The sequence below is a fragment of the Magallana gigas genome, chromosome 1, assembly GCF_963853765.1.
Source record: "Magallana gigas chromosome 1, xbMagGiga1.1, whole genome shotgun sequence".
In the NCBI taxonomy this organism is placed as follows: domain Eukaryota; kingdom Metazoa; phylum Mollusca; class Bivalvia; order Ostreida; family Ostreidae; genus Magallana; species Magallana gigas.
The window spans coordinates 28530263-28556021 of NC_088853.1; the positions used below are offsets into that span (position 1 = coordinate 28530263).

The 25759-nt window shown below is 31.7% G+C and overlaps 2 protein-coding genes and 1 long non-coding RNA gene across 3 annotated transcripts; 1 reads left to right on the top strand and 2 right to left on the bottom strand.

Annotated features, from left to right (window-relative positions):
- Positions 1–5872: 5872 nt before the first annotated feature.
- Positions 5873–10179, bottom strand: LOC105333662 (scavenger receptor class F member 1-like). Its single transcript, XM_011436732.4, has 9 exons — positions 9979–10179; positions 9453–9716; positions 9283–9363; positions 8425–8814; positions 7736–7954; positions 7186–7323; positions 6854–6950; positions 6487–6714; positions 5873–6087 (listed from the first exon to the last, which is right to left on the bottom strand). Exons 2-9 carry the CDS (start codon positions 9481–9483, stop codon positions 6084–6086), a joined length of 1188 nt encoding a protein of 395 aa, XP_011435034.3. The 5' UTR covers positions 9484–9716; positions 9979–10179; the 3' UTR covers positions 5873–6083.
- Positions 10180–12289: 2110 nt separating this feature from the next.
- On the bottom strand, positions 12290–25445 carry LOC105333679 (receptor-type tyrosine-protein phosphatase kappa). Its single transcript, XM_034466831.2, has 15 exons — positions 25363–25445; positions 25136–25200; positions 25002–25038; positions 24773–24870; positions 17984–18112; positions 17478–17626; positions 16378–16510; positions 15905–16051; positions 15550–15637; positions 14655–14728; positions 14412–14546; positions 14159–14281; positions 13897–14042; positions 12833–12968; positions 12290–12548 (listed from the first exon to the last, which is right to left on the bottom strand). The coding sequence occupies exons 4-15, from the start codon at positions 24833–24835 to the stop codon at positions 12468–12470; spliced, it is 1404 nt and encodes a 467-aa protein (XP_034322722.2). The 5' UTR covers positions 24836–24870; positions 25002–25038; positions 25136–25200; positions 25363–25445; the 3' UTR covers positions 12290–12467.
- Positions 20414–23415, top strand: LOC136269901 (uncharacterized). The gene is made up of 3 exons (XR_010707504.1): positions 20414–21257; positions 21672–21770; positions 22165–23415. It is a non-coding gene; the product is annotated as an uncharacterized lncRNA (long non-coding RNA).
- Positions 25446–25759: the final 314 nt, after the last annotated feature.

Below are 25759 nucleotides of genomic sequence, written 5' to 3' on the forward strand. Positions count from 1 at the left end.
CTGTGCAGTCTAACCTAAATGTCTCAATTGAAAAGCAACCGATAGTAATTATATATATAAATATATATATATATATATATATATATATATATATATATATATATATATATATATATATATATATATATATATATATATATATTTATATATATTTCTTAGTGGTAATTGAAGCTGAACACCGCTCGTAAATAGGCAGGTACTTGGTATATAAGCCCTTTGATTTCGTTACATTACATTGCACAACAGAAACTTGTGGCCAATGTGTAGTATATTTTTCGTGGTCTTTGGACATTATGCATTTACTTCTTCTTTTATGTCCTTTAACTGGTTGTAAATAAAGCACTCACTTGTGATCAACTGATCAAAAAATGCGTAAAACTTCATAATGTCATCGCAACCAAGTGACACGGAGAGGCAAGGTGTACGTTCACACAGGTGATACGTCTACAGTCGAATACTTTATATTGAAAAGAGGTTTGCTGCTTTTATAGGGGTTGTAGGGATAGCGGTGATGAAAGAGAAATATCGTGGGCATTGTCGATTTACGAGCGGTTTTCAGCTTTAAAGAGCAAACAAAACAATTAGGCGATCAAATGTCTATTTATGGATTACCACAATACACGACTTTTTATAAAGCATAATGTGTACAAATTGTATGAAAACCGAGTAATACAAATGTACGTTAGCAATTTAACGAATACGGGTTTTAACGTTTCCTTTTTTAGTAATACAAATCATGATTTCTGATAATGACGCTATAATTATCAAAAAAGATTATCTTGAATAAGTAAACTTAATATAATTATTATAAATCATTTGTCAAGTTTGTAATAAGAGTCGAAAATCCTTAGTTTTTAGTTAGAATCATTAGCTATAATCATTTTGACTATTCTTGCATTTCATGTATTTAGGTGCTGTCTACAAAACATCAAAAAATGAAAATATCCAAAAGTTATTATCAGCAATTTTTAAGTAACTAATAACCTCATTTTAAAGAGCAATTAGTGATATAATTCATGAACTCCCTATCCGTTATGCAAGAAAGTTGCGTGGTTAATTACACTGCTCAGTGTTAACCAGTTACGCTGTTCATAGTCTTAACAATCGAATGAAATTGGCAAACTGCATACTAATATGTATTAATAAATGAATACTTTTCAGACCTTTCTTTTTAAATTCTATAACATGTAGACTGCATTTTAAACACCGTTGAAGTAGGGATATTCGGAGACACGAGTGAACATTAATCATATTGTACCTATTAATATAAAAGACAATACAGAGAAAGGCTTTAAAGAGGTTGGCTCCTGTAATAATAGAAATGTCAAAAGGTCAAGGTCATTTGAAAAACTGTGTATTCATGAGTTTTCGTTTATCTTTTGTTTAGGGTGATGTAGAGAAATTTTATCAAGGGTTTAGTAGGACGTCTTAAGACATTTCAAAATGTAGCCCTTCAGCGCCCACCTTGAAACAGTTAGTGAATTATTACCCCTTTTGTACGAAATGCTTATTATCGCTATTCCTCTGAAACCATAAGAGGTAAAGACTTGAAATCTTTACCAATGTCTTCAGTAAACTTAGACGTCCCTCCAATCTATTGATCCCAAAAGGGTCCAACGTCCCCTTCTGGAAGTAATTCTCCGTTTAACTTCATTAATTTAACAATCACATAAAAAATAACCCCCTCCCTTTTTTTTTTATGCGTGACCTTGACCTTTGACCTTGACCTTTGATCTCTTAGAACTGGTGTGTTATAAGTATATCAACTTCATTTATATGTACAATCAGCTTTTTCAAACACCCCCCCCCCACTTTTTTTAAAGGTTTGACCTTGACCATTCACTTGACCTTTGATATGACCTTGACCTTAGACTTTGACCTCTTAGAACTAATAAGTTATAAGTATATACACCATATATATCAGATTTAGTTATATGTATAGTTAGCACCCCCACCACCCCTCCCTTCTTTTATACAAGGATTGAATTCTTATATGAACTTGACCCTCGATATTTGAGCTTGAAATTTAATATTCTTTTTTTTAAATAAAACCTAAAAAAGTGTTACAACTGTTTGTCAGAATTTTTTAAATGTCTGAACACTGCCTGGCATTTGACTTCAGACCGTGTTTTAGACTACGCCTCCGAATAAAAATTCCAGCTCCAGTAAAACTCTGTAGAACTTAAAGAAAATTCATGGGACTGTTTCTCACACCTAAATCTAATTTCCTGCCAAATTTCAAACGAAATGAAACATATTGAAGAAAGTGATCCACTTCAGCGGCATCGAACATTCATCCCGGGAAACGAAATTTCAACGCTTCGATATTTGCATCTGATAAATTCATGCTCAAATTTCACTGAAAATCTGTGTTGACATTTCTATTAGCAACCTGTGACGACTTGTGTTGAAGTTCTACGAAAGATAACCCTTCCTTTCCAGACCCCGATTTTATATGAATTTAATTTACAATTTTCTTTCAGTTTGTTTATTTCCAGACTTGGCTGAAATATATGACTGGCCTTAATTCAATTCCGATTTTCCATACTTCTAATCCATAAATGCATGACAGTAAATAAATTTCTGAGTACGTGCATTTCAAATCAGCAGGAAAATGCGTGTCAGTTAATGCGAAGCGGATTATTATCGTTTACAAATCGATAAGCAATTGAACCAATCGCTAAGCATCTACATGTATCTATTCATTACGCTTCTCAATCTTGTATAACTTTTTTCAAAATGTAAACACGTTTTTTTTTTAAATTCCTTTTTAAATTGAGTCAGAAATTGATTTTTTCTATTTACTCTTTGATTATTAACAAATTTAGGATTTTTTTAAAACCATTTTAAAATGTGGAAAGGCCTCTAATTGTTCCGTGAACAATTAGTCTACTAGTCTATATGTTTTTTTCTTTTTATTATTTACCTCGGGGTCATTTTTTTGTTATTGGGTCATCCAAACAATTTAAACTTTATGTAATTGCTCTTTAAAAGTTATGGTACCAAATGACCCTGTGTCAAAAAAAACCCTGAACTTACAGAGTTATTGCCCTTTGAAAAGGAAATGCTTGTTATCGCTACTGCTCTGAAACGATAAGAGATAGAGAGTTGGAACGTTTACCAATGTCTTTAGTACCATTAGAGGGTTCTTCAATCTATTCAAACAGAAAGGATCTAAGGCCCCCTTATAGTAGTTATTGCACCTGAAAATATTTAAATTTCCATAAAATCACATCTAACTTTTTTACTACTAATCATAAAGACATCAAACCACTTGGGCTGGAAGCGTCTGCCTTGGCCAAACAAAATTATATAAAGGTCAAAGGTCAAGGTCATTTGGAAATCCCTTAATTAATGAGTTTTTATATTTCTTTTGTTTAGGGTGGTAGAGAACAACTTTTTCAAGGATGTAGTATAATAACTTAAGACATTTTAAAATATAACCCATTAGCCCCTACCTTGAAACAATTACATAGTTATTGTCCCTATTTTACAAAACGGTTGTTATCGCTACTCCTCTGAAACCATAAGAGATAGAGACTTGGAACTTTAACGTTGTCTTTAGTACAATAAGAGGGTTCTATCTATTCATCTATTCATACCGAAATGATCTGAGGCCCCCTTCTACATGTAGCAGTTATTGCCCCTGAAAGTATTGAGACTTCGATAAAACTACTTCCTATTTTCAACTATCTATCTGAAAGAAGGGCAGTAGAAGTACAAGGCGATTACTTATCATAGGATTATGTTCATGCAGCAAATGTTAAAGCGGTGGGTAATTAACAGAGAAGCATTTAACCAAAACGTGTGAAGTGAGCGTTGTAGGATGAAAAGGCAAAACATCAGAACTTTCAAGTTGGCACACAGGAAGTCGAACATTATCTCTATTATAGTATGACCAATTTACTCTTAGAATAAATCACTGTCACTTTATTAATGTAAACTTTCTGTTTAGATGATGCGGAACTAAATATGTGCTTGAACAGACATATCTATCATAAGAAGATATATTTTGACAATTTTAGATACAATTCTTCTTGGTTTCTAAGAGAATTACTTTTGATCAACATAACCTATATTCAAGCTTACATGTCCATTTATTAGTCCCCTTCCGGTTTCACCGTGAGGGACTCCAGCTTTCCTCTGCTTCCGTCATTCCGTCCGTCCGTCCGGCTGTCTGTCTTTCTGTCTGTATGTCTGTCTGTCCGTCCGTCCGCCCGTATGTCTGTCTCACTTCAGTTTTCCACACTTTTTCTGTATGCGTTTGAGGAATAATATGAAGTTTGTTGAACAGCTACAAAATGTCAAACTAAAGATCAAGTTTACACTTTTGTAGCGTCTGGTTGGCATATTTTCGAGATAATATTTTTTTGGTTCCAATTGTTTAATGTTCAGGTTCGTTATCGGTTTTGGTGTGTATTGAATAAACGAGGAATGTACATGTATGTAGTCAGAAATAATGTCGTGTATTTCTTGTATCATTCCTTTTATTATTTGTAACAAACAAATAAGTTCTGTAGAATAGTGTCAAGCATGTCTGTTGATTAGGGGTACAGACGACGGTAAGAAATGATATTTCGCAAAACAGGGCATTGTTTTCACAAGTTTCTATTAGTAAATACTAAATGGACTTGGCGAAATTAGAGGAGGTAAAATAAAGAGTATTATTTACCCATTTTTATTTCATTTCTATATCAACTATGTAGTTTGAATGTCCTCTGTTCTTTTATGTCTGATTAAAGCATAACGTCTCGTTTATAACAGTTTTGAAATAAATGTATGCTTGGAAGCTTTCATAGAATAATACAAACTGGTAGGGGGCGTGTATTGCTTATGCAATACTCTCAGAATGTTTTAAATGCGTTTTAGTTTTTTTTTCTTTAATACATTTAGCATTATGCAAAGTATATACAAAGTTATCAAAGTAATTTTGATGACAAGAACAACAACAAATGTGACGTACATCGTTGAAATTTGAAACTTGACAAACTAATAAAGTATGTGGCCCAAAGAATATAATAAACGTTTAAAAAACTGATTTACGTGTTAATCATGTTGCATTTGAAAACAGATGTTTAAGGTATTATCATAAAGAAACATCCTTTGATTTTAACGAAAGTGTAGCTGAAGTACTATGTTCTCCTTGACAAAAGTTTTGCAAGTTTTCCAAGAATATTGTTCCAACCTTTATGAATCAAGAATGAAATGTGGTATTGAAACAATATAAATTCATGATTCTAGCAGCACATTTCAAAATACAGCATCCTTTAACTTATTAATATGTGATCAATATTAGAATATGGCTTTAAAATATTAGTGACATTATGATATTTATAACAATTGGTTTTTTAAATTAAGAACTTTTGTTTTTGTAATATTGGAAGGGAACTGAACCCCAAAACTTTATTATGTTTATTTAGTTAATCAGCTATTTGATTTATCTTAACATAAGTACAGTCAATTATTAATACCTCCGTGAACTGCCTTTTTTTCCTCGAATTAAGTTGCTTCCATTGTTTTGTGTATATGTTTATGTTTACGTTATCAATGAAAATACTAAATGTTGTTCGTTATATTTTGATAAAAAATAGACTAATTTAGAGCTATCTAAAACTTGGATTGATCTAAAAGCACTGAAAAATGTTGGCAATGCAGCACAAAAATAATCGAAAACAGTCATTTTTCAATCAAAAATCTTTAATCCTTTAAATAATATAAAAGAACGATAAAAATGTTTCATATAGGGCACTATTTAAAAGATCAGTATCATGGGTTGAGGAATAACCTTCATAAATAAAATGGTTTTTAAAGGTATTAAATAAATGCTTTATCATAAGAGATAAAAAAAACTATTTTAAAAAAATGCATAACGATGTTTAAAAATTGTTAAGCGTTTAATAGAGACCAATCATTATTTCCGATAATCAAATCAATATGTAGAGGGAGATAGGATTAAAATATTATATTTCGTTAACTTGAGTAAGCCATATGTAGAATATTGCATTTATAACTTCAATGTATGTTCCGGTTTAACATTCAATTGCAATTGCAATTATCGTCTGAAATTTATTCCGAAATGCCGTCTATCTAAAATGTAAAAAAGAAAAAAAAAGATTTCATTTCTTCATTGATATTAAAGATTATTATTATAACTCTTCATGTAGTAAAAAATAAATAGGAAGAATGCAAAAGAACACCAAATACATATTAATGATTGAGTAGATACATGTAAATACATATATATAAAAAATGAGGTAATCTAATTTAGCTAAAACGTATCATACTGTTTTATCTACAAGAATCGATGCAGCGACGAGATTGCAAAAAAAGGTATTTATCATAATATATACATGTATATCTGTATAATAAACGAGTTTCGACTCCAGCGATGCATTTGTCAAAAACAACATTTAATACCTTAATTTGAATGTATACAATTATGTATACAATTACGTTTTCATACAAATTTGTCACTTTTTCTCATACGTTTTCTCATCGTTTCTTATATCAGAGGTTTTCTGGATGTGTGCGTAATGTGGTTGAGGGCATCCTTCAACATCTTCCTCACAAATGCATGACTCTTCCTTTGGATCTCCGTTTAAAAGATCTATAGGGTTAAGATAATAAGTTTCATTGCATGATACTCTGCTTATCATCTGGAGACTTGTTGAATCATCTTGTGCTGTATTCTCACAAACTTTACATCTGACTCTCCTACAATAACAAAATGTTTACATGGTGAATTATTTTATAGAAATATATGCTTGTTTATACTTGGTGTGATATATAAAATATGAAAATATGATGGCAAAATAAGACATTCAATCATTACAGTACATTGAAAGCTTCTTACCGTAGAATGAAAAACAAATTCAAAACGAGGCTCAGACCTAAAAGCCCTGTTACCACGAAAAGAATGGTTTCTATGTTAGCTTTCTTTAAGTGCTGAACTGTCAATGATACAACAAATTATTGGTTTAAACATTGTTCTTTTTGTAAATAGAAACACAGAAAGAAAAACACCATTTGGGCACATGAGATTGCATTGAGATATATTTTGAATTATGAAAATGTACTTTAGATTATAGTAAGAAACCACAGATAGATAGATAGATAGATAGATAGATAGATAGATAGATAGATAGATAGATTGATTGATATATAGATAAATTAAATTTATTTTACCCTGCCGGCTTAATTCTTCTACAACGCTACATTTGCAACCACCCTTGCATGTTCCGTTTGTTGTATAGCATGTTCCATACAGACAACTCGAACTGCATTTTCTGTTACAGTCCACACCATAATGAAAAGGACTGCAATCTTATGAGAAAGAGTAAAGAAAGATAGAACAAATAAAAATTGAAGGATTTTCAGTTCAACGAAACATAAAATATGTCATTATTTACACAATTATTCACGGTAAGCCATTATTTTTTTATAATCCGTAATGGACAATTTAATCAAAATACGTTCATTTTGTAAAAAAAAAAAAGAAGAAGATTTTCGTCATTCCATTTATAACAATTCCATAGATAATTGAACTTTTGTTAATATATTCTTAATAATAAAAAAAAAAAACAATTAATAATTGAGGTTCGTGTAAAAACAGTGGTCAAAACATTTCACGATATCAATTTACTTCATCAATTAAAACAACCCATCCTTAAATTAAAAAGGTCGTGAAAACTGTGTATTCATTGTACGTTAATGATGACAGACTTAAACAACTTACCTTCACATCTGTCACTCTGCCACCCAAGTTTACAAACGCACTGCCCGGTGTATTGGTCACAACCAGATACACATCCAATACCACACTTTTTGTCACAATATTCTCCAAACTTTCCTTCTACACAACTATAGCAGACTCCGGTATCTTTGGTACAACCAATGGTACAGTTTACACTACATTTCTTGGTGCAGTTTAAGCCAAAATGTGTGGAATCACACCCTAGATATGAGGAGAACAAGATTTTAATTTGCAACGCTTAGCATATTTTGTAACCGAAAATACCATAAGTCGATATACAATGTACATCAAACAAGAAGATTGGTCGAGAAACTCATTTAAGTAATGAAAATGCCCGTCCCCGATTAATCATGAAATCTTTCCCATCTACGATATAGGATTTAGCCGAAAGTGAATGTGAAACAGAAAGTTGTAACCATGTTTTCAAACGTTAAATAAAGGACATTTATAAAACATCATGTACTCATATGATATTTGCCAAGTTTCAATGATCTTTTTGACATTTATATCAGAACTAAAACTATTACCAGTTATGCCAATCAGATATATGGAAAAATGATGTTACACGTTAATTGAATAAAACCAAACGGAGTAGTTCTTTCCAAATGATAATTATCTTTGTGTGTTGTATTATGGATGAGAAGTGCAAAATAAACATTACATGTACATACTATCACAACGTGTCCCCATCCAATGTTGGTAGCATCTTTTAGAACATGCTCCACTTTGTGAATCACACGATCCTTTTACACAGCCCGGACTACATACTTTGTCGCAAAAGTCATCATACCTTCCCATGATACAGCCTTTATTACATCTACCATCAGATTTGCTGCATACATTTTCGTTACAAAATGTTGAACATGTTTGGTTGCAGTAGTTTCCCCAATAACCCTGCTTACAAGTTTCACACAATCCATTTTCTCGGAAACACTTCCGATCCTGGCAATTAGCTGGGCATACTGATCCACATTTAGGATCCCAATTTCCAGTCGCACAACCAAACGTGCAATGTCCATTAGTGTCGTTACATGTTTGATTTATACACGTAGCTAAACAATCTGATAATTTAAATAATATAAAATACTCGTAAACCAACTGTAATTTGTTAAAATCTTTTAAATTATATGTATATTATTGTAAGATAGAGAGTTTTCTTATCAAATTATTTATTTAATTATTATCATATCTGATTTGTTTACAGTATGTTATTTGTAAGGGAAGGCATCCCTTTTTACAAAGCTCATTTTATCTCACAGCAAATATGGGTCTAGCAAAACATTTTCAATATCTGAGATTTTTAACTTTATTTTTCCGGAACTCTGACGGCAATGGAATATTTTAAAGGTGATTGGGCGGCAATTAAATTGTCAATAACTCATTTTTCAAAATCTTCAAGTTACCGGTTTTTTTAGTCCAGTACCACATTATGAATATTTATAAAAATTCAAAATTTCAAGGTTAAACAAAAGCAGCAATTCCATTCGAGTTAATTTTATTTGATTGTTCCGTTTCATTTCCGAGCTTACCACACATTCCACTGTTTATTTCACATGTTTCACATCCTTGACAAGGTAAACAATCATAACCATATTGTCCAGTCTCGCATCCTACAAGTATTAACTTTGGAATCCTATTTCACATATAAATACAAGGTTAAGTAAAATTGGGAAAGGAGATCAACCCCAAAAATACATACCAGAAACTTCTATTTCACATATTTCTAACATGGCCCCCGCTACAGGATCATCTTCAGGAGCATCATACGTTGTCTCCACAATGACGTATCGAGCTGTGTGTTTACAGGGGATGTCTATTATATGTGGAAGTACGTCAGGGTGTGTTGTGTTGTCAGTGTAACAGCGGGTTCTATGTGCTGTTGTTTTCTGCGATGCCGGAAAGTCTGATACATCAAGATAAAATTGTCTGAATCTGTAAGGTTGCCAATCTTTATCTCCAAGTCCTATAAGGATTAGATTTAAAATTCACGAATAAGCATTCAGAAACATCACTTTTGATTAAAATTAAAACAAGGATTACAATTGACATATTTGTGAACAAAGAGAGAGAGAGAGAGAGAAAAGAGAGAGAGAGGTAGAGAGAGAGAGAGAGAGAGAGAGAGAGAGAGCAATGCACATTTCATTTATTGAAGTAGAATTGTCGTTAATCTCATCTGTCAACAAATAAATCACGTATATATTTAATCACACATTGATTCCCCTTACCGTCTTTTCTATAATACAGTGTCACGTTATTTATGCTGTAAGGTTTACCAAGATCCACCTGAAACCAAGCCACTGTTTGATTTACATCCGTATGCGAACAATAACGATCAGTTGTACGTAAATCACCGTCAACTGCCAACGCTGCTTTGTGATTTACGAACGTTGAACTCTGTAATACTGTCGTCGAATTTTTTCTACAGAGGTTTTCTGTAAGTAAACTAAATTGTATTATCTGGAGGTTTTTTTAGCCAAATTTATCAAATAACGGTTACAAATCTAGATAAAAAATTAACACCATACTTATTTAGAGATATGCAATCTCTAATAATTTATCTTCTGAATAAATTTTAACGTTTAAGATGGCAAGTAAATATAAATAAACGTATGGAAGAGACAGCTGTTGAAAATTATCAGTTAGCCCGTTAAATGCTAAAAATGGTATATAGAAAAATGTATATATATAAATGATCTATTTCGCCACTTTTATATTTTTTACACAGTCAAAGAACAGCTTGTGATTCTTAATTTAAAGAAACACTTAATCGATATTTTAGCTTAGGCATTAAAATTACCAAGTGGAAACGGTTTAAACAAAATTCACATTCTTTGGTTCTTTAAAATTCTTGTTCTGTTAAGGATTTTATATATTATATGTATAGATACTGTGAGAGATCATTATCAGAAAAAACGCACTTTTGTCTTATATTATCTTTTTCAGAAAACTTAAGCATTGAAGTGTTTATGAAGTATTTTTTTTCAATTTTAGGTAATTGCATACTAATGTTTACATACCATAACAATGATAAAAATCCAAGAAAGACAATACTAATATCACTACTGATGTTTTCATTTTGATTGATATGTTTCAGATATCTGGAGTTAAAAAAGTGTACATTATATGTCACCTGTGCAGGAAATAAATAATATTGAAGCACAAAGCCTATTTGAGCATAGAAAATGGAAAACAGGAAAATATTAAAATAATCATTAATTTAAACCATCGGATTTACACGGATATATTTCAAACCGGAAATGCAATCACTAAAAGCCTAACACAAAATAGGACAATTATTTTTTGTTCAGAATTGTTACATATGAAAGTATATATGACCTTGTTTTTAATGTTGAAGAACTAAAGCATCATATTGCTGACACCGAAAGGTAAGCATACTATGACGAATTTGTGCCAATGATATTCCCATTGCAATAGGGGCGGTTCTTGTGCAAGAGCAAAATGATTAATTTCCTGTCAACTTCTATTGTTTAAGCTAGACATACTGTCGTTACTATCAGACAAAGAAAGAGTCATTGACCTGTGTATGATCATGTGACATATTTTATGTTTATCTTTATGGCATAAAGCCGCCCGAGTGTTCTTATTCATCAAAGTCCCTATTGTTTATGTTGATTATCTCTACGATATAGAGGTTGAGCTCCTCATTGTTTACAAGCCATTCGAATGTACTTATTGGTTCAAATAGAAAGCGCAGTTATTTAGAAATTGTCTTAGAATAAAAAAAACAAACAAACATATATAAGATGTATTTGTATACACATGTTTATTATATTTTACAGTATTAAGATGAATGTTGCATCGCTTAAACAAACGAAACTGCCCATTAATGATTGTAACAAAATGACATAAACAGTTTAACAATTTTAATGTTTAAAATGTCTTATGTTATTGGGCCGAAGAACATGAAAGATGAATCCTATAAAATTAAACAAGTTCCCGCTTTTAATTCTCCTAAAAGGTTCTAAAGTTCTTGAAATCTTACATTTTTTGATCATATTACTTAGAGACTTCGGGCCACTTTGGATGGAGCGTTTACTTTGGCAAATCAAAATAACATGAAGATCAAAGGTCATTTTCGTGTGTTGGTGGTTTAATATGTTTTCTGGTTACATGTAAGATGGTAAAGAAAAACCTTTTTACTGACTTCTAAGAGAATATTTAAATACATGTATAGCCCTTCAGTCCTAAGATGTTTCGAATTGTTAACGATCTGTTCGCCTTGTACATTTGTTAACAATGCTTGTTATCGCTGCTTGCTAAATCACAAGAGTGACCTAAAACTTTTACGAATGTAAAAATATAATTAAAGCATTCTTTAATTCAATTATACCAAAATGATCTGAGACACCTTCTTTCAATACTTGCTCCTAAAAGATTCTAAATTTCAATAAAAACACGTAACGTTTGAACCATATATCATAGATATCTTGGACTACTTTAGATGAAGCGTCCTTATTAGCTGATCGAAAAGAAAACATAGTCAAAAGAAAATTAATCTTTATACATTTTATTTCTCTCAAAATACAAAGGGAAAGCATTACATTTATTACATTGAAACAAACATTGGTTAAAGCGATAATAATTATTTGCTTAGTGTTTGATAACAATAAGCGAACTAGTTTGTCCATGTTTTATACACCTATGTATATGATAAAACTCTGACTTCAGTAGACAAAAAGTTCATAATACAGATTCATTGGTTATAGTAAACATGTCCCTCCGTTCCAGACCGCAGAAACTCCATCAAAACATCGTGGATTAATATGTACTCCTCCTGTATTAAATATATGAATGTTAAATTAATGTCAAATGTCAAAAGGAAAGGGTCAACATGTATTTATCATAAGCATTCATCTATTTTATGTTACACTGTAGAATCAAGCAACAAAGGAAAATTGGTAAATCTCCATCTGTTAAAGTAATTTTTTTTTCAGATTCATTTAATGCATCAAAGCAATCGATTTAGTTTTAGTTTTTTCTTTTCAATTTAAAAACATGATAACTATGATAAATTGATATTCAGATGATGAACGACGGTGGGTGCGCGTGTCTACTTACCATAGTTGAGCACAGTTCAGGACGTCGTGTTTGTAGGAGTCTGACCACAGAGAACACGTCTATCTCCTCGTCCATTGTCAGTTGTTGTATCAGGTTGTATACAGCACAGAACACACCACACAGAGCGGATCCATCCCTTACAGTAAGATTAAGCACAATGTTTCAATGATACTAGAATTGCAACATAGCAATATACATTTAATATTTTTAAGGTGATATAAAAATTATATATGATTTGTATAATGTTCCACAAAATTTATTATTACACTTCTATTGACTAAATAGAAAATGCATACAATACATTTTTGAATAAAGTTGCTTGACACACTCATAAAATAATTGATGGATACATAATTTATATGTTTTTAATAGTATTTCTAGCGTAAAAATCCTGCCTACTATCCTATTAATTGTACATGATTTGATTTTCATCTTTTTTTCTTTAGAAAAACTGAATTAGTATTATCTTGGCTGCAAATAATTGTAATGAGCTTTATAACTATACAGTAATAAAAATAACGAAAAAGTCAAGGGAGTTTGGAAAAAGCTTTTATTTTTTTTTAATGAAGGAATTAAGAGGATGAAATTATTTAGAATGACATATATCGAAATAAAAACATAAAGTTTACAAAATGTCTTTCAATCATGAAGAAGGGTTATCATACAATTTTATCTAAAGAGCTTTAAGGTTAGTGTTCGGAAAATAACGCAGACCTTTTTTTTTCTTTTGGTTTCTTTTGTAACTGTAATCTTTTTTAACATTTATGAAAAAAAAAAATTGTAGCACAGTTTAACTTATTAAACAAACCATTCCTATATTTATATTTTTTTTAATATAAGCATACAACTGAGAACCGTCGGTGTCATAAATAAGTTCCAGTCAAGCGGTACATGTGCATATAATATTCCACTTCAAGAAATACAAACGTTAATTACATTCCGTTTGTAGTTTTTTTCTTAATTTTGCATGCATATCTTTATTCCGGAAACAAATACCCTCTTTAATTGATATTTATCCTAGTTATCAAATCATAAGATAAAAAAGATGCAAGCAGTAGTAATACCTGCTGATTACAATAATCGGACCCTCTGTCTCTGTGTTCTGTACAAACGACACCAATCCCACGATTTGAGAAATTGCCCGAGGGTCACCAGGGTCGAGACTAAATATTGGCTCTATCAGGTCAGCCGACCAGGTTTGATCCCCATTCTGGTTCAAAACAATAATTGAAAACAGTATCTTAAAAGAACACGTTTTCATAACTATCACTCTTGTTTAGATTTTAAGTGTAATTGCTAAAAAAAAACACCAAAATATGTACTCACAGCTTTTTTCGTTATTTTAACCTGGCAACATTTAATTTCTGTTATACGTTCTTGCTGTAGTTGAATTTTAAACGGATATATAGTTTCTAATCTAGATGTTATACATGGCATCCATTTGTTTTCCTGTAACACATGGACATAATTATAATATTTATATTTAGGTGTTAATCAGATAATATGAATGCACCTTTATTCATATTTCAATTATGCAGATACAACGATACTAGTTGTATTGGGAATGTAAGAATCGTACAGATTCAGCACTGGAGAGCGGTTCCATGGATACGACTACTTTTGAGTCATGATCAGTGATCAGTCGCAGGAAATCTACGGCGTTATCTGTTTTCTGGTAATGGGTGACTATAAACGCAGTTGGATTGGTGAAAGACTAAAGATAAAACGGAATAATTGATAGAATAATAGTTCGTGTTTGGATGTGATGATTTATAGAAAATCTTCAACTTCAATTGTATCATTTTGGAATGTACATACTTACGGGCAGATATATTGCGTTGATGTAAGTCCCGCACTTTGGAACATACGACATCAGGAATAACACATACTTGTCAACTAAAATTTGATCACAGTGAATTAGGAGAAATTGATAGATATAAAATAAAAAAAAGCATGCACATTTTCGATTGATTTTTAAATAAACAAAAATAAACAATAAAAGAAAAATTGCATGATCAAATTCACAGGCTATGTGGACACATTTCTATTATTTTTAATTGAAATTGACGAAAATGTTTAGGATATTAGACTTAAACGTTTTACAAGTGTTCAATTATTTCTCATTTCACCATTAGGTGAAAGTATAAATAAGCTAAACAGCCATATAAAACACCTCTTTATCTATGGTTCCTTAAAATATGACTGAATGTGAACAATTTCCAAACGATGTTATTCTATTATTTAATCATACCTTATTTTATTACTTCGTCATTATTTGAAAATACTTAAATCTAGCATGGATGATGATGTTTAAATTAAAAAAAAGATAGTGTTGATAAAATTTTGACATCAACTCCGTCCATTTTTATTCTTTCTCAATCACTTTCCATTATCTAAGGAGGGGGATTTCGACTTTTATTTTTGGTTTGTATTGAGTTGAACTTGAAGAAATTTCCTTATAAAATTAGATCTTGGTCAAAGTATGTTTAACTAGGATCAGTGGCTCTGGAAAAAAAATATTATTTTTTTTTTAAAAATGTTTTACCTAGGATGCAGCCGCTGACAACAACAGACACATTTTATCAGAAAGGCTAACTTGAGTTATTGGCTCTGATGAGCTTCAAGAAGCTTTCAAAAATTATGTATTGTTTGAAAATGCAATCAACATGAAACGAATTCTACAGACCAACAAGAAATACAAAGTTGAGTTTACATACGAGGTTTGATGGTGGACGATATATCTTTGTGTTGTGCCGCCATTTTGTAATCTTTCTCCGTGTATTTTGGGCAAATTGACACAAGTCTCTATTTATGAAGAACTCAGAATTATATGCATTTACATGTTGACACATATTTAATGAATGTTTTCTGCATTCAGTTTTTAGATATATTTTATTTGCAGGAAGTGCTTAAAACAAACATTGTAAAATGTTTCTTCATTTGAAGCTTGGTTAAAATGTCAATAGTTTAAAAAATTAAATATCATATTTTATTATTCTGTACAGGAATTTGACTGCTCATTCCTGAGAACTTATTCAATTAAGATATTTTGACACCAAAAATACCATTAACCTTGAAATCTTTCCTAAGTAATGAAACATTAGTTGGTTTGTCTTTGTGCATAGTCTTTAGTTTTGAAAGGAACTCTGTTGTATCATAAACGGCAACTGGCGCCTTAATCGCTTCATGAAGAGTCAAGAAGATTGCCTTGTATTGTTCCTAAAACAAAGTTTATATATTCGTGATTCATATAACTCAATGGTTTTGTTTTCGTACATGTAGGTGCTTAAAGTACACTTGAATTATTATATTGGTGTCATTGAGAAAGCTATACATGTAGGTGCTTAAACTACACTTGAATTATTATATTGGTACCATTGTATTGTCTATTGAGAAAGCTATACACGTTAGTTAACCGATCTAATGTTAGCCAGAATTACATGTAATTATTGTGTTTATGTACAGGCACACAATGTTTATTTTCAACATAAATAAATTGATACGCTTTACAAACGGATTACTAAGGTATTGTAAATTATATTTACGTATGTCTGGACCATATTCATTCTTTTTTCTCGCATTTTTTCTACATATTCGGCAATGTTTATCTTCTTCTGTTTACATTCTTCGTACAGGGCGTCTATAGCTATATATGTTCCTGTCCTTCCGATCCCAGCACTTTTAGGTCCACATAAAATAATGAGATTTCTTCTTAGAAATAATAATTCTGGAATCATTGGTTTCAAAATATTCTAATACTAAAAGCTACTCCTATTAATTGCCCATTTAGTCAACAATTTTGAATTATATCATTTCCCCCCTCAGACATTGAATAAAGAATTACCGATACTATTACTTTTTATAATATTTATAAGATGGTTTTCTTATCTATTAATAACAAACTTGCTGCTGTATTTGACTGATAAAAAAAACCCACATGTTATCCAAATTTTGATTTTTAAATCACATAAAGTACATGTTATTTCAATAGATAAATTAGAACAGGCATAACCATATGAAATAATTTTATCAAATTTTAAAAGATTTTCAACTCAAGTTAACCCTACTACTTTATTTTTACCAATGGCCGATTTTAGGGAATACTCACGCAACGAAAATAGACTATCAGGAACAAATGACTCCCAAACATATGACAACACGACATTTTTGTTCTTAGAAACATGCTTCTTCTTGGACATTGTAAACGGATATGTTTGGTTTAGATTGCAAATTAATTCGTTATCCATGTCCATTAAAGGGTGTACAGACATTTACATCGGTTTGCTTTCCATACACCCTGAGGCCGTACCCGGGGTATATTCCCGTACACCCTTGATTAGACATGGATACCGAATATTTTGGCTATGTTAACCAAAATTTCCGATTATCATGTCCAATCAAGGGCATATAACACTAAAATAGAATGAAAGAAGTCAAAAAGACAACGCATTGTTTTTTACCTCTGCCTCCGGTCGGGTGTACGGGAATTTACACTCGGCATGTTCGCCAGTTAAATCTCGTGTTACAAGGCTCTACAGGAATAATAGTTTTGGTATATTATTGTGGATCTTAAAACTACGAGGCCAGTATCTTCTCAACATTGCTATTGGGCTTTTACCTGTATTTATCATTAATTGAAACATACCTGCAGTGAACTAATACAGGAATTTTCTGAGTTGCATTTTTGGTTCTTGTAACGTGGTTTTTGAATAATAAAAGACAAAGCGGTTCAGGTATGCCGTGATCCGGCCAGGCAGTGTAATGATACTGGGTGACCGTTCTATATTTGTTGTCCTAAAATTAACAAAACATGCTATTGTATGTTCGACTTGAAACTCACATGTATATTAAAAAAAATGCATTAGCTTACAGGAACTCTTCGGTATCGTTGCATGTACAAATTCAAATTCAGATGCCAACGTTTATGTTATTCTGAAGTGGGCTGAATGAGTATTTAAAAGCAACAATTAACGCCTTCGCATATGGTTTTATTGAATTTTATAAAAACCATGTCACTAAGTTTAACTTTTTTTTCCAAACAAAATTATCCTTTTAACGTAGCCTTATTTGACAATTCAAGAAACTTAAACATTGCGAAAGATAACCATTTTAAATCTATTTCGTAGTCTTAGAACATTTTTAAGATATTACCTTTTTGTGTATTATTTTCATCTTACGGATAATATAGTAGGCGTAGTGTCTTTCATCAGTTGTATTTAATGTAAAACTGTCACAATCCATAGAGGTCTCTAGGGCTGGCCAATAATGGAAACATTTTGCCTGAAGACAAGTAGGACAAAAAGTAGTAATTACACAAAGGTTCTCACGCGAATTCGTAAACACGTATTCCTTTAAAAGGAATGGCCGGCATGTAATATCAATGGTCAGCTCTGTTTTTGTAATGCAAATGTAGTAAGGTACATGCAATAATTCTGATCAAAAAGAGAAAATGCACCGTTTTGTTATTTCCAAAATATCAGTGCGTGGATAAGCTTTACTTTTAGTAAGCGAGTTATATTCCCGATTAATATTCTTACGCATACACTGGATGAAAAATCAAGTTTTAGCAAAACTGAAACTATATGGAAACCTTGCTGAAACTTGAAGTTGAAGTTTCATGTATAGTTTCCGCAATGCGGAAACCATTATATCGATTCAGCAAGTATCCGTTAGGTTTCAGTCAGCAGAAACTTTAGTCTAAGATTCCTGATGGTTTCCGCAATGCGGAAACTAAATTTGAATCGTGTGAAAAGTTGTGTAAATTATTATGGAAATATTAATCAGTTTCAGAACATTTCCGCTAGGTTTCAGTATGCTGAAACTTTAAGTTAAGATTTCTGATGGTTTCCGCAATGCGGAAACTAAATTTGAATCATGTGAAAAGTTGTGTAAATTATTATGGAAATATCAATCAGTTTCAGAAAATTTCCGCTAGGTTTCAGTATGCTGAAACTTTAAGATAAGATTCCAAATGGTTTACGCATTGCTGAAACTATTACTAAAATTGATTTGAGTTTAATAGTGATATCATTTATTTTCAACAGGTTTAAGTATAATTCTAGCCTAATGATAATGAATCCGTATAGTAAGGTTTCAGCGTGACTGAAACTATATGTATACATGTAACTATCTTCAAATGTGGCAAATAAGGCGATTAAGAACCTTACTAAGTAATTAATTGAATTTGAAAAGAAAAACTGATGTCTGATCTTTTTTAATGCATATGATGAAATCATTAATCTTAGGTACTCGGGCACGTGTATACATGTGTATACATTCTTTGTCCAGGTGACCTCCTCTGTGATTTTCCTGTATATTCTGTGTGGATTGCAAGGTTTTTTCTGTCAGGAGTGAACAAAAGACTGTTACATAACATATACACAGTACGAAGCGTGAGTTTATAACTGGAGCCCGGTGGGAATTTTTTTTCAATTTGTGTGTACCAGAGTTAGTAAAACTGATAAGTAAATTATAATTATTTAGTAAAAAAAATCTAGCTAGTTGTATATCGCAAACAGTGTATGAAGAAGTATTTTACTTAATACACTCAATAAATAAATATACCTATTTTGTAAGACTCCTTCTTAAATCATTTAGTTATCATTTGAATGAACCTTGAGGTACAGTAACTAATTAAGCAAACAAATTAAGGTAAAGTCGTTGTAAATTTTTACAAATCGTACCAAATATTCGTACAACCTGAAGTTTAGAGCTAATTCATTTCTTTTTTAATACCACGGCAACAGATGTACACATTTTTTTTTTTACAAATTCTACAGTTGATAATAACAAGTAAAACCCACTTGGAGTTTGAGTCTAATATAATAATTGTTTAATTATTTACATGCATTTCAGACTTTACTACATGTATGACTGTATCATGATTCACTGGCGTCGGAAGCAAATTGAAAGTGGGGGGGGGGCCTAGACTAATCCTCAGAAATATTGAGGAAAAACCCTAAAAAAAAACCTAATTCCCAAAATCATGAAAATCCATATCCGTGGGGGGGGGGGGGGGGGTTATACCTATACTATATACTTCCGAAAATAAATTTCCCTACCCAAATTTTTCCCCCCAAAATCATGAAATTCCTAATCCGTGTCGGGGGGGGGGGGCTAGTATGCCTATTACTCCAACTTCTCAATCTTTCAACCAACTTCTCAATCTTTCAAGGTAAATTTAGGAACAATTACATTTCCGGCGAGAAAAAGTGGGGGGGGGGGGGTTATGTGCCTATTGGTTAAGCCTAACTTTGCACTAAGCCCCCCCCCCCCCCGGTTCGACGCCTATGTGATTCGTGCATTCCTATACTTTGTATTTACTTTCTGTACTGTAAACACAGATATTGATAAATGTTTATGAAACATGCACATGTTTCTGTTATAAGATATAATAAGCATTATTTATAATTTTACTGAAGTTATACGTTATATTACAAAATCAGTTTAAAATCCAGCACTAGCCATGTGGTGCACGTGATTTTAATCCCATTTTTAAAATTTGATTATACATTCGTATACATTTGATGTAGAAAGTATACCAAATAATTAAAATTGTATTTTGTTTATATATCAGTCCGACGTGTTCGTCTTACTTCCCGGCTTGTTTAACGCGTTTGTATTTTAATTTCATAAGTATTCTTAACGTACTGTTCATCGTATGACCAATCAGTGCACATGTGGAACTGTAAAATAATTGCCATCAATTCATCGTAGTTGTAAATTCACCGTACGGGTGAACGCTGTTAACCGGACCCCGTTAATTGATCGGCATCTAATTATATTTGTGATTTCTGTGTGTTCATGCAGAACCTGCTCTGTGATGAACATAATATTTTCACACCTCTATATTTTGAATAAGAATATGACCGTGCTTAGAATCGCGGTGAAAATTGGACAAGTCAAGACTAACTTGTCAGTAAACTATATATGGCTCTATCATATTTAGTTTGGCAAAATCATCAGTACATGTAAATAAAATATAGTTACAGACAAAATCTGATACATATGTCTCATTAAAACTTGTTTAATTTCATTAGACATTTGTAAACAAACGGTCGGCCATTTTTTTTTTTGGTTAATCACGTGTTACAAATACAATTGTAACAAACACACGCCAATACTTTGTCGTATTTAACCAGGAAATACTGACTCCGACAGTTCTTATTTAAAATAAATATACATGTAAAAAGTATACTATTCGGTAAAAAATGATAATTTTGATTAAACATTATTCATTTTAAACTATCCCAAGATGCACTTTTCCAAGATTTAGGGGGTTCTGATTGGTCAGTATTGGCGCACTTTATGATTCCGAGCGAAGCTTAAAATGGACAAGAAGGTGCTGTTGTAAAATGGAGAATTGAGAAGCATTAATAGCCTCTACAACAAGGAGATAATGCAGGAACGAAGAACTCATGTCAAGGTAACTTAATTCACAATATATAGATACTCCCAATAACATTTTCAAGGCTCTAATTTATCTCTCATTTGTAAACGAGATCTCGCGCCATCAAATCAAGATGGCGTCATTTTTTCAAACTTGGTTCGGCGTTTTAATTTTTATTACCGTATCTCTGTTAAATATACGTTTTGACCAAGTTAACCATTAACCGACTTTACATGCATGATAATCAAGATTATCCAGGGTATACACATATATAATTATATGAACGTCCCTAGTATATACGTCCCTGCTAATATATATGAATGCTTGGTTGGTAAACAAGACGAACAATAAATCTTTCGCACATTATACAATTTACAAACTCTAAATGTAACGGAAAAAAATTATTAATTAAATCCGGAAAATGAAATCTTTCACGTTTTTCTTTTTCAGCATTGACAGCATACAAAGTCAATGTTTCCGGTTGTTAGTTGCTCCTCTGTTCGGTGATTCGGGTGAATGTTTTGACCAGCTGGACGATGTGAACGCAAGGTATTGCTTTGAAATTGATTATTTTCACCATTAACTTATACATGTGTTGGATGTTTATAATTTACTGTAGTAATTTTTGGGAAATCCAGGTCTCAGTTCTTGAAAAGGAGGTTGATGGGGGGGGGGGGGTGAAACACACTTATTGTTGATAAGTTTTTCCATTGTTCAGCAAACAATAATTGAATCAAAATGAAAATAACATAGCTTCAAACATAAAATGAAACATTTTAGACCAGATACTACTGTAGCCATTATATGACATAGTTTAAACAGCAACTGGCAACTGCATAGTAGCTTCTGTATTCAGAATTTTATTCAGAATGTTTTTATTACATGTTAGGCTGAATGTTTATTGTTTAAAAATCTAAATGAAACTTTATTATTCTTGTTTAAGATAAATAGAACAGACATAAAGTACAGCCCAGTGAAAGGAACAAGTTCATCGCAAGAAGAAGAATTTTAATGCTACCACTGTCCAGAACTACTAAGTCTGCTGTAACCATGATGTGATCATATGAGTGCTTCACCGGTCTGGACAATGCTCGAAAATCCCCCAAAAAAGCCTATTTCCATAAACTACAACTCGGGTTACATCAACAACAGCCAAGGACACTCCTTATTGATTCGAATGGACACATCTCTACGACCCGAATAAACCTCTGCAGAACAAGACTTTTTAACTGTAAAGTATTCTCATTTCAAAAAACCTATAAACTATAAAAGTACTTTTTTATATGATCAAATACCAGTATATTACAATGTCTGTCTGTAAACTAGAATCTTAGGAAATCACATGGATTTGACTTATTAAATGATTGATTAGATATTAACTTTCATTTTCTTAAATAATTTGTTATATTTGCAAATATTGCATAAAATATTAGACTCCATGTAACATATATCCTCACACCTCCAAGTTGATAAGTGTTAACTACTTTTTTTTCCATTTTCTTTGTTTAAACATTTATTGATAACTTAGTTTTTATTTGCAGCAATATATGAAAAATTAAGAAACCAATCTTAAATGTAAAAACACTGCATTAGGAGATGAATGCATGGGTCATAGAAATGATAAAATACACCAAACAATATTCAATTATGTCGTATATGAAAATATATTAAGACAACAAATACCCCATGTATTACAATTTTTATATAACAAAATTACTTGGATGGACGGTTGTTTCCATGTGGGTTTTTATTTTAATCTGTGTTATGTAACTAATGTTGGAATTAGCTTTTATATCATAAGTAAAATGCTGGTATTGATGAGAATTGTAAGGTGAATGATCTGTGTGATACTTTGTATTTTATACATTCATGCTACAAAAAGCAAGTACATGTACATGTAGTAATACTTGTCATATATAAACAATGTATATTTTACTTCATGTCTTGGATTTAAAAATATTAATGTAGGTAAAGTAGTGAAATGTAGGAAGGTAAACCGTGTGTAAAGAAGAATATTCATCAGGAATGAAGTGTGTTGCAATCAGCATAATTAATTAAATGTGTACATCATATTTTTGCACATGATTTGACAGACTGCTCCATTGTTAGCTTTTTATTGGCCAACAAGCTTTTCATATCTCCCTCTGGGTCATCTATTAAATACTGACAGGCTTATGATATTAAAATCTGATCAGTTGGTACATCATGGGTGGAAATGAAAAGTTTACTTTGGACTTAATGGATTATCAAAAAATGATATTAAATCCTGTTCTATTGTAAAACATTAGATTATATTACTAACAAAGAAAAGGTTTATCCCAACTTGTAAGTGGGTAACTTTGACCTCATTTTGGAATTTATTGACATATTCAAATCAAATCTGGGTCGTACCTCTATAGTCAACTACTACCGGTATCTTGTAGTGTATTTTTTTTTTTTTAAAAGATGGATACTATAGACTTTTCAAAAATATTTTATGGTGTACATATTCATTGAGACAAGTGTATCATGTTCATGTAACAGTGAAGTTTTCTTTGTTTATTCATGTACGTGCAGTTATTTTGTAAATTGCATTCATATTTTTAAAAAAGTAAGATCTTTGTTTCATTTTTAAAGGGAGATTTGATAGGCATTTAATCGAGATGAAAAAAAATACAAATGTAAAGATTTCTATGGGAGTTTTTTTTCTTGTGCAATTTTATCATTTTTTAGATAAAATCCCTAATAAGGGAATTGCCATATGGATGTTTCTCCATTATTGTATCTTGGCTGTATTTTATTTATTATTGGAAACAATTTCAGATTTTTGAACAAAATGAATTTGGAACTGTTTTAAATTGTTTTGTTTTTACATACAGTAGAAACCTTGCTCAGCTTTTGTGAAAGCAAAAATATAAAAAGTTTCAGTAAGTTTCAGTTGCGGAAACCCTTTGTAAACAATATGTATCCCAATTGTATATGGAGGTTGAAACTATGCAGAAACTTCAAGTTTCAGTAAGTTTCCGTCGCGGAAACCATTTGTAAACAATATGTATCCCAAACGTATATGGAGATTGAAACTATGCAGAAACTTCAAGTTTCAGTAAGTTTCCGTTGCGGAAACCATTTGGATTCATGGACAGCCTAAGTTTCAGCACTGCGGAAACTTAATGAAACTTGAAGTTTCCGTGCTGAAACCTGTCGGAAACTTAAAGTAACCTTAAGTTTCCGCAGAGTTTCCAAAGGATTTCCGCAGCGCTGAAACCAGATATTTCATCCAGTGATATGTGAAGAAAAACGTGATTTTAATCATTATGCATGTAATAGTATAATGATCTACGTTCAAGGCAAACGCGTAAGAGTAAATGGTATTTAGTAATCTTCGTGCAATTAAAGTTCTAAATGATGTTTTATTGCATAGCAAATACAATAATGTGAGACACAACACGTGCGCAAATGGTATATTTGCCGGATGTCTCATATGGACTTAACTGTGACCGGTTGGAGGCGATCACATTAAAAAAACAATAGACAAACGAGAACAAAACAAAGATATAGCTATCATTATTCACCGTGTTTCCTTCCATGAGATTTGTTAACATTATGATTTGTTCTATGCGCTTCTGCCAAACCATGCACCAAAAATCTGCCACCGTGTTTTGTTTAGGTCCTGGAAGAAGAGTTGGAAAACAATTAAATACTACGTTTACAGTTCCGAGTATTTTTTTTTTGGTGGGGGGGTGGGGTGGGGGGGGGGGTTAATCATATAATACACACACATACAATGTATGATCATATTACCTTGTGTCGCGATGTAGACATTGTCTTCTTTAAGACCCTTTGAAAACAATAAACCTACTTGTTATCAATCCAATTGTGCTTTTGATTGTTGTATTTATTTTAGTTAAATTGATAATTACGGTAAAAATACTTACGTCAATATAATTTGCGTTGACATAATCTGATTGCTTATTCTTTAGTTTAACTCTCGAATGGTCATCTGCAAGAATAATTTTTTATTACATTATGAATGGTATGGAAAAGGCAACCATAAAACATTGTTGTTAACATATTAAAAGTACGATTGATCCTGTTTTCGATTCACAAATAGAAAAAAAAGTTCATAAAACGGGTTATTCAATTAATACATGAAAGGACTTACAAGGAAAAGTCGTTTTAAATCTGTTCTTCTGGATATTTTCAGGTAGTTTTCCTATTATACAAGGATGTCGTTCTCCATAGGGCAATGTCTAGAAACAATTATACTGTATCGGTATCGTATTCTATCATAAATACAAAAAGTGACGGGATGTTGACTGTTACTAAGATGCTTAACAAAAAAATTCTTTAAAATAGTTCTTTCAATGGACAATAAATTTTGTTACATTAAATAAAAAATCTCACTATTCAAATTTATATACATTTAGACAGCAAATAGTAAACAGTATATATATAATGAAAACTACATTAAATAAGACTGACCTATTACCATTGTTTTTTTTAACATTGATAGGCGTGGGATAACAAGATGCAAACATTTCAACAATTGTTTTTTCAAT

Coding starts and splice junctions, on each gene's coding strand:
- LOC105333662 (XM_011436732.4), bottom strand. CDS start 9,483: ATGTTAGAAATATGTGAAATAGAAGTTTCTG. Junction 7,955..8,424: donor GATGGGGACACGTTGTGATA/GTATGTACATGT, acceptor CCTCATATCTAG/GGTGTGATTCCACACATTTT. Junction 6,715..6,853: donor AATTTGTTTTTCATTCTACG/GTAAGAAGCTTT, acceptor TTGTTATTGTAG/GAGAGTCAGATGTAAAGTTT.
- LOC105333679 (XM_034466831.2), bottom strand. CDS start 24,835: ATGGTTTGGCAGAAGCGCATAGAACAAATCATAATGTTAACAAATCTC. Junction 16,052..16,377: donor TGAATATGGTCCAGACATAC/GTAAATATAATT, acceptor ACTTTGTTTTAG/GAACAATACAAGGCAATCTT. Junction 14,729..15,549: donor ATCGTCCACCATCAAACCTC/GTATGTAAACTC, acceptor ATCAAATTTTAG/TTGACAAGTATGTGTTATTC.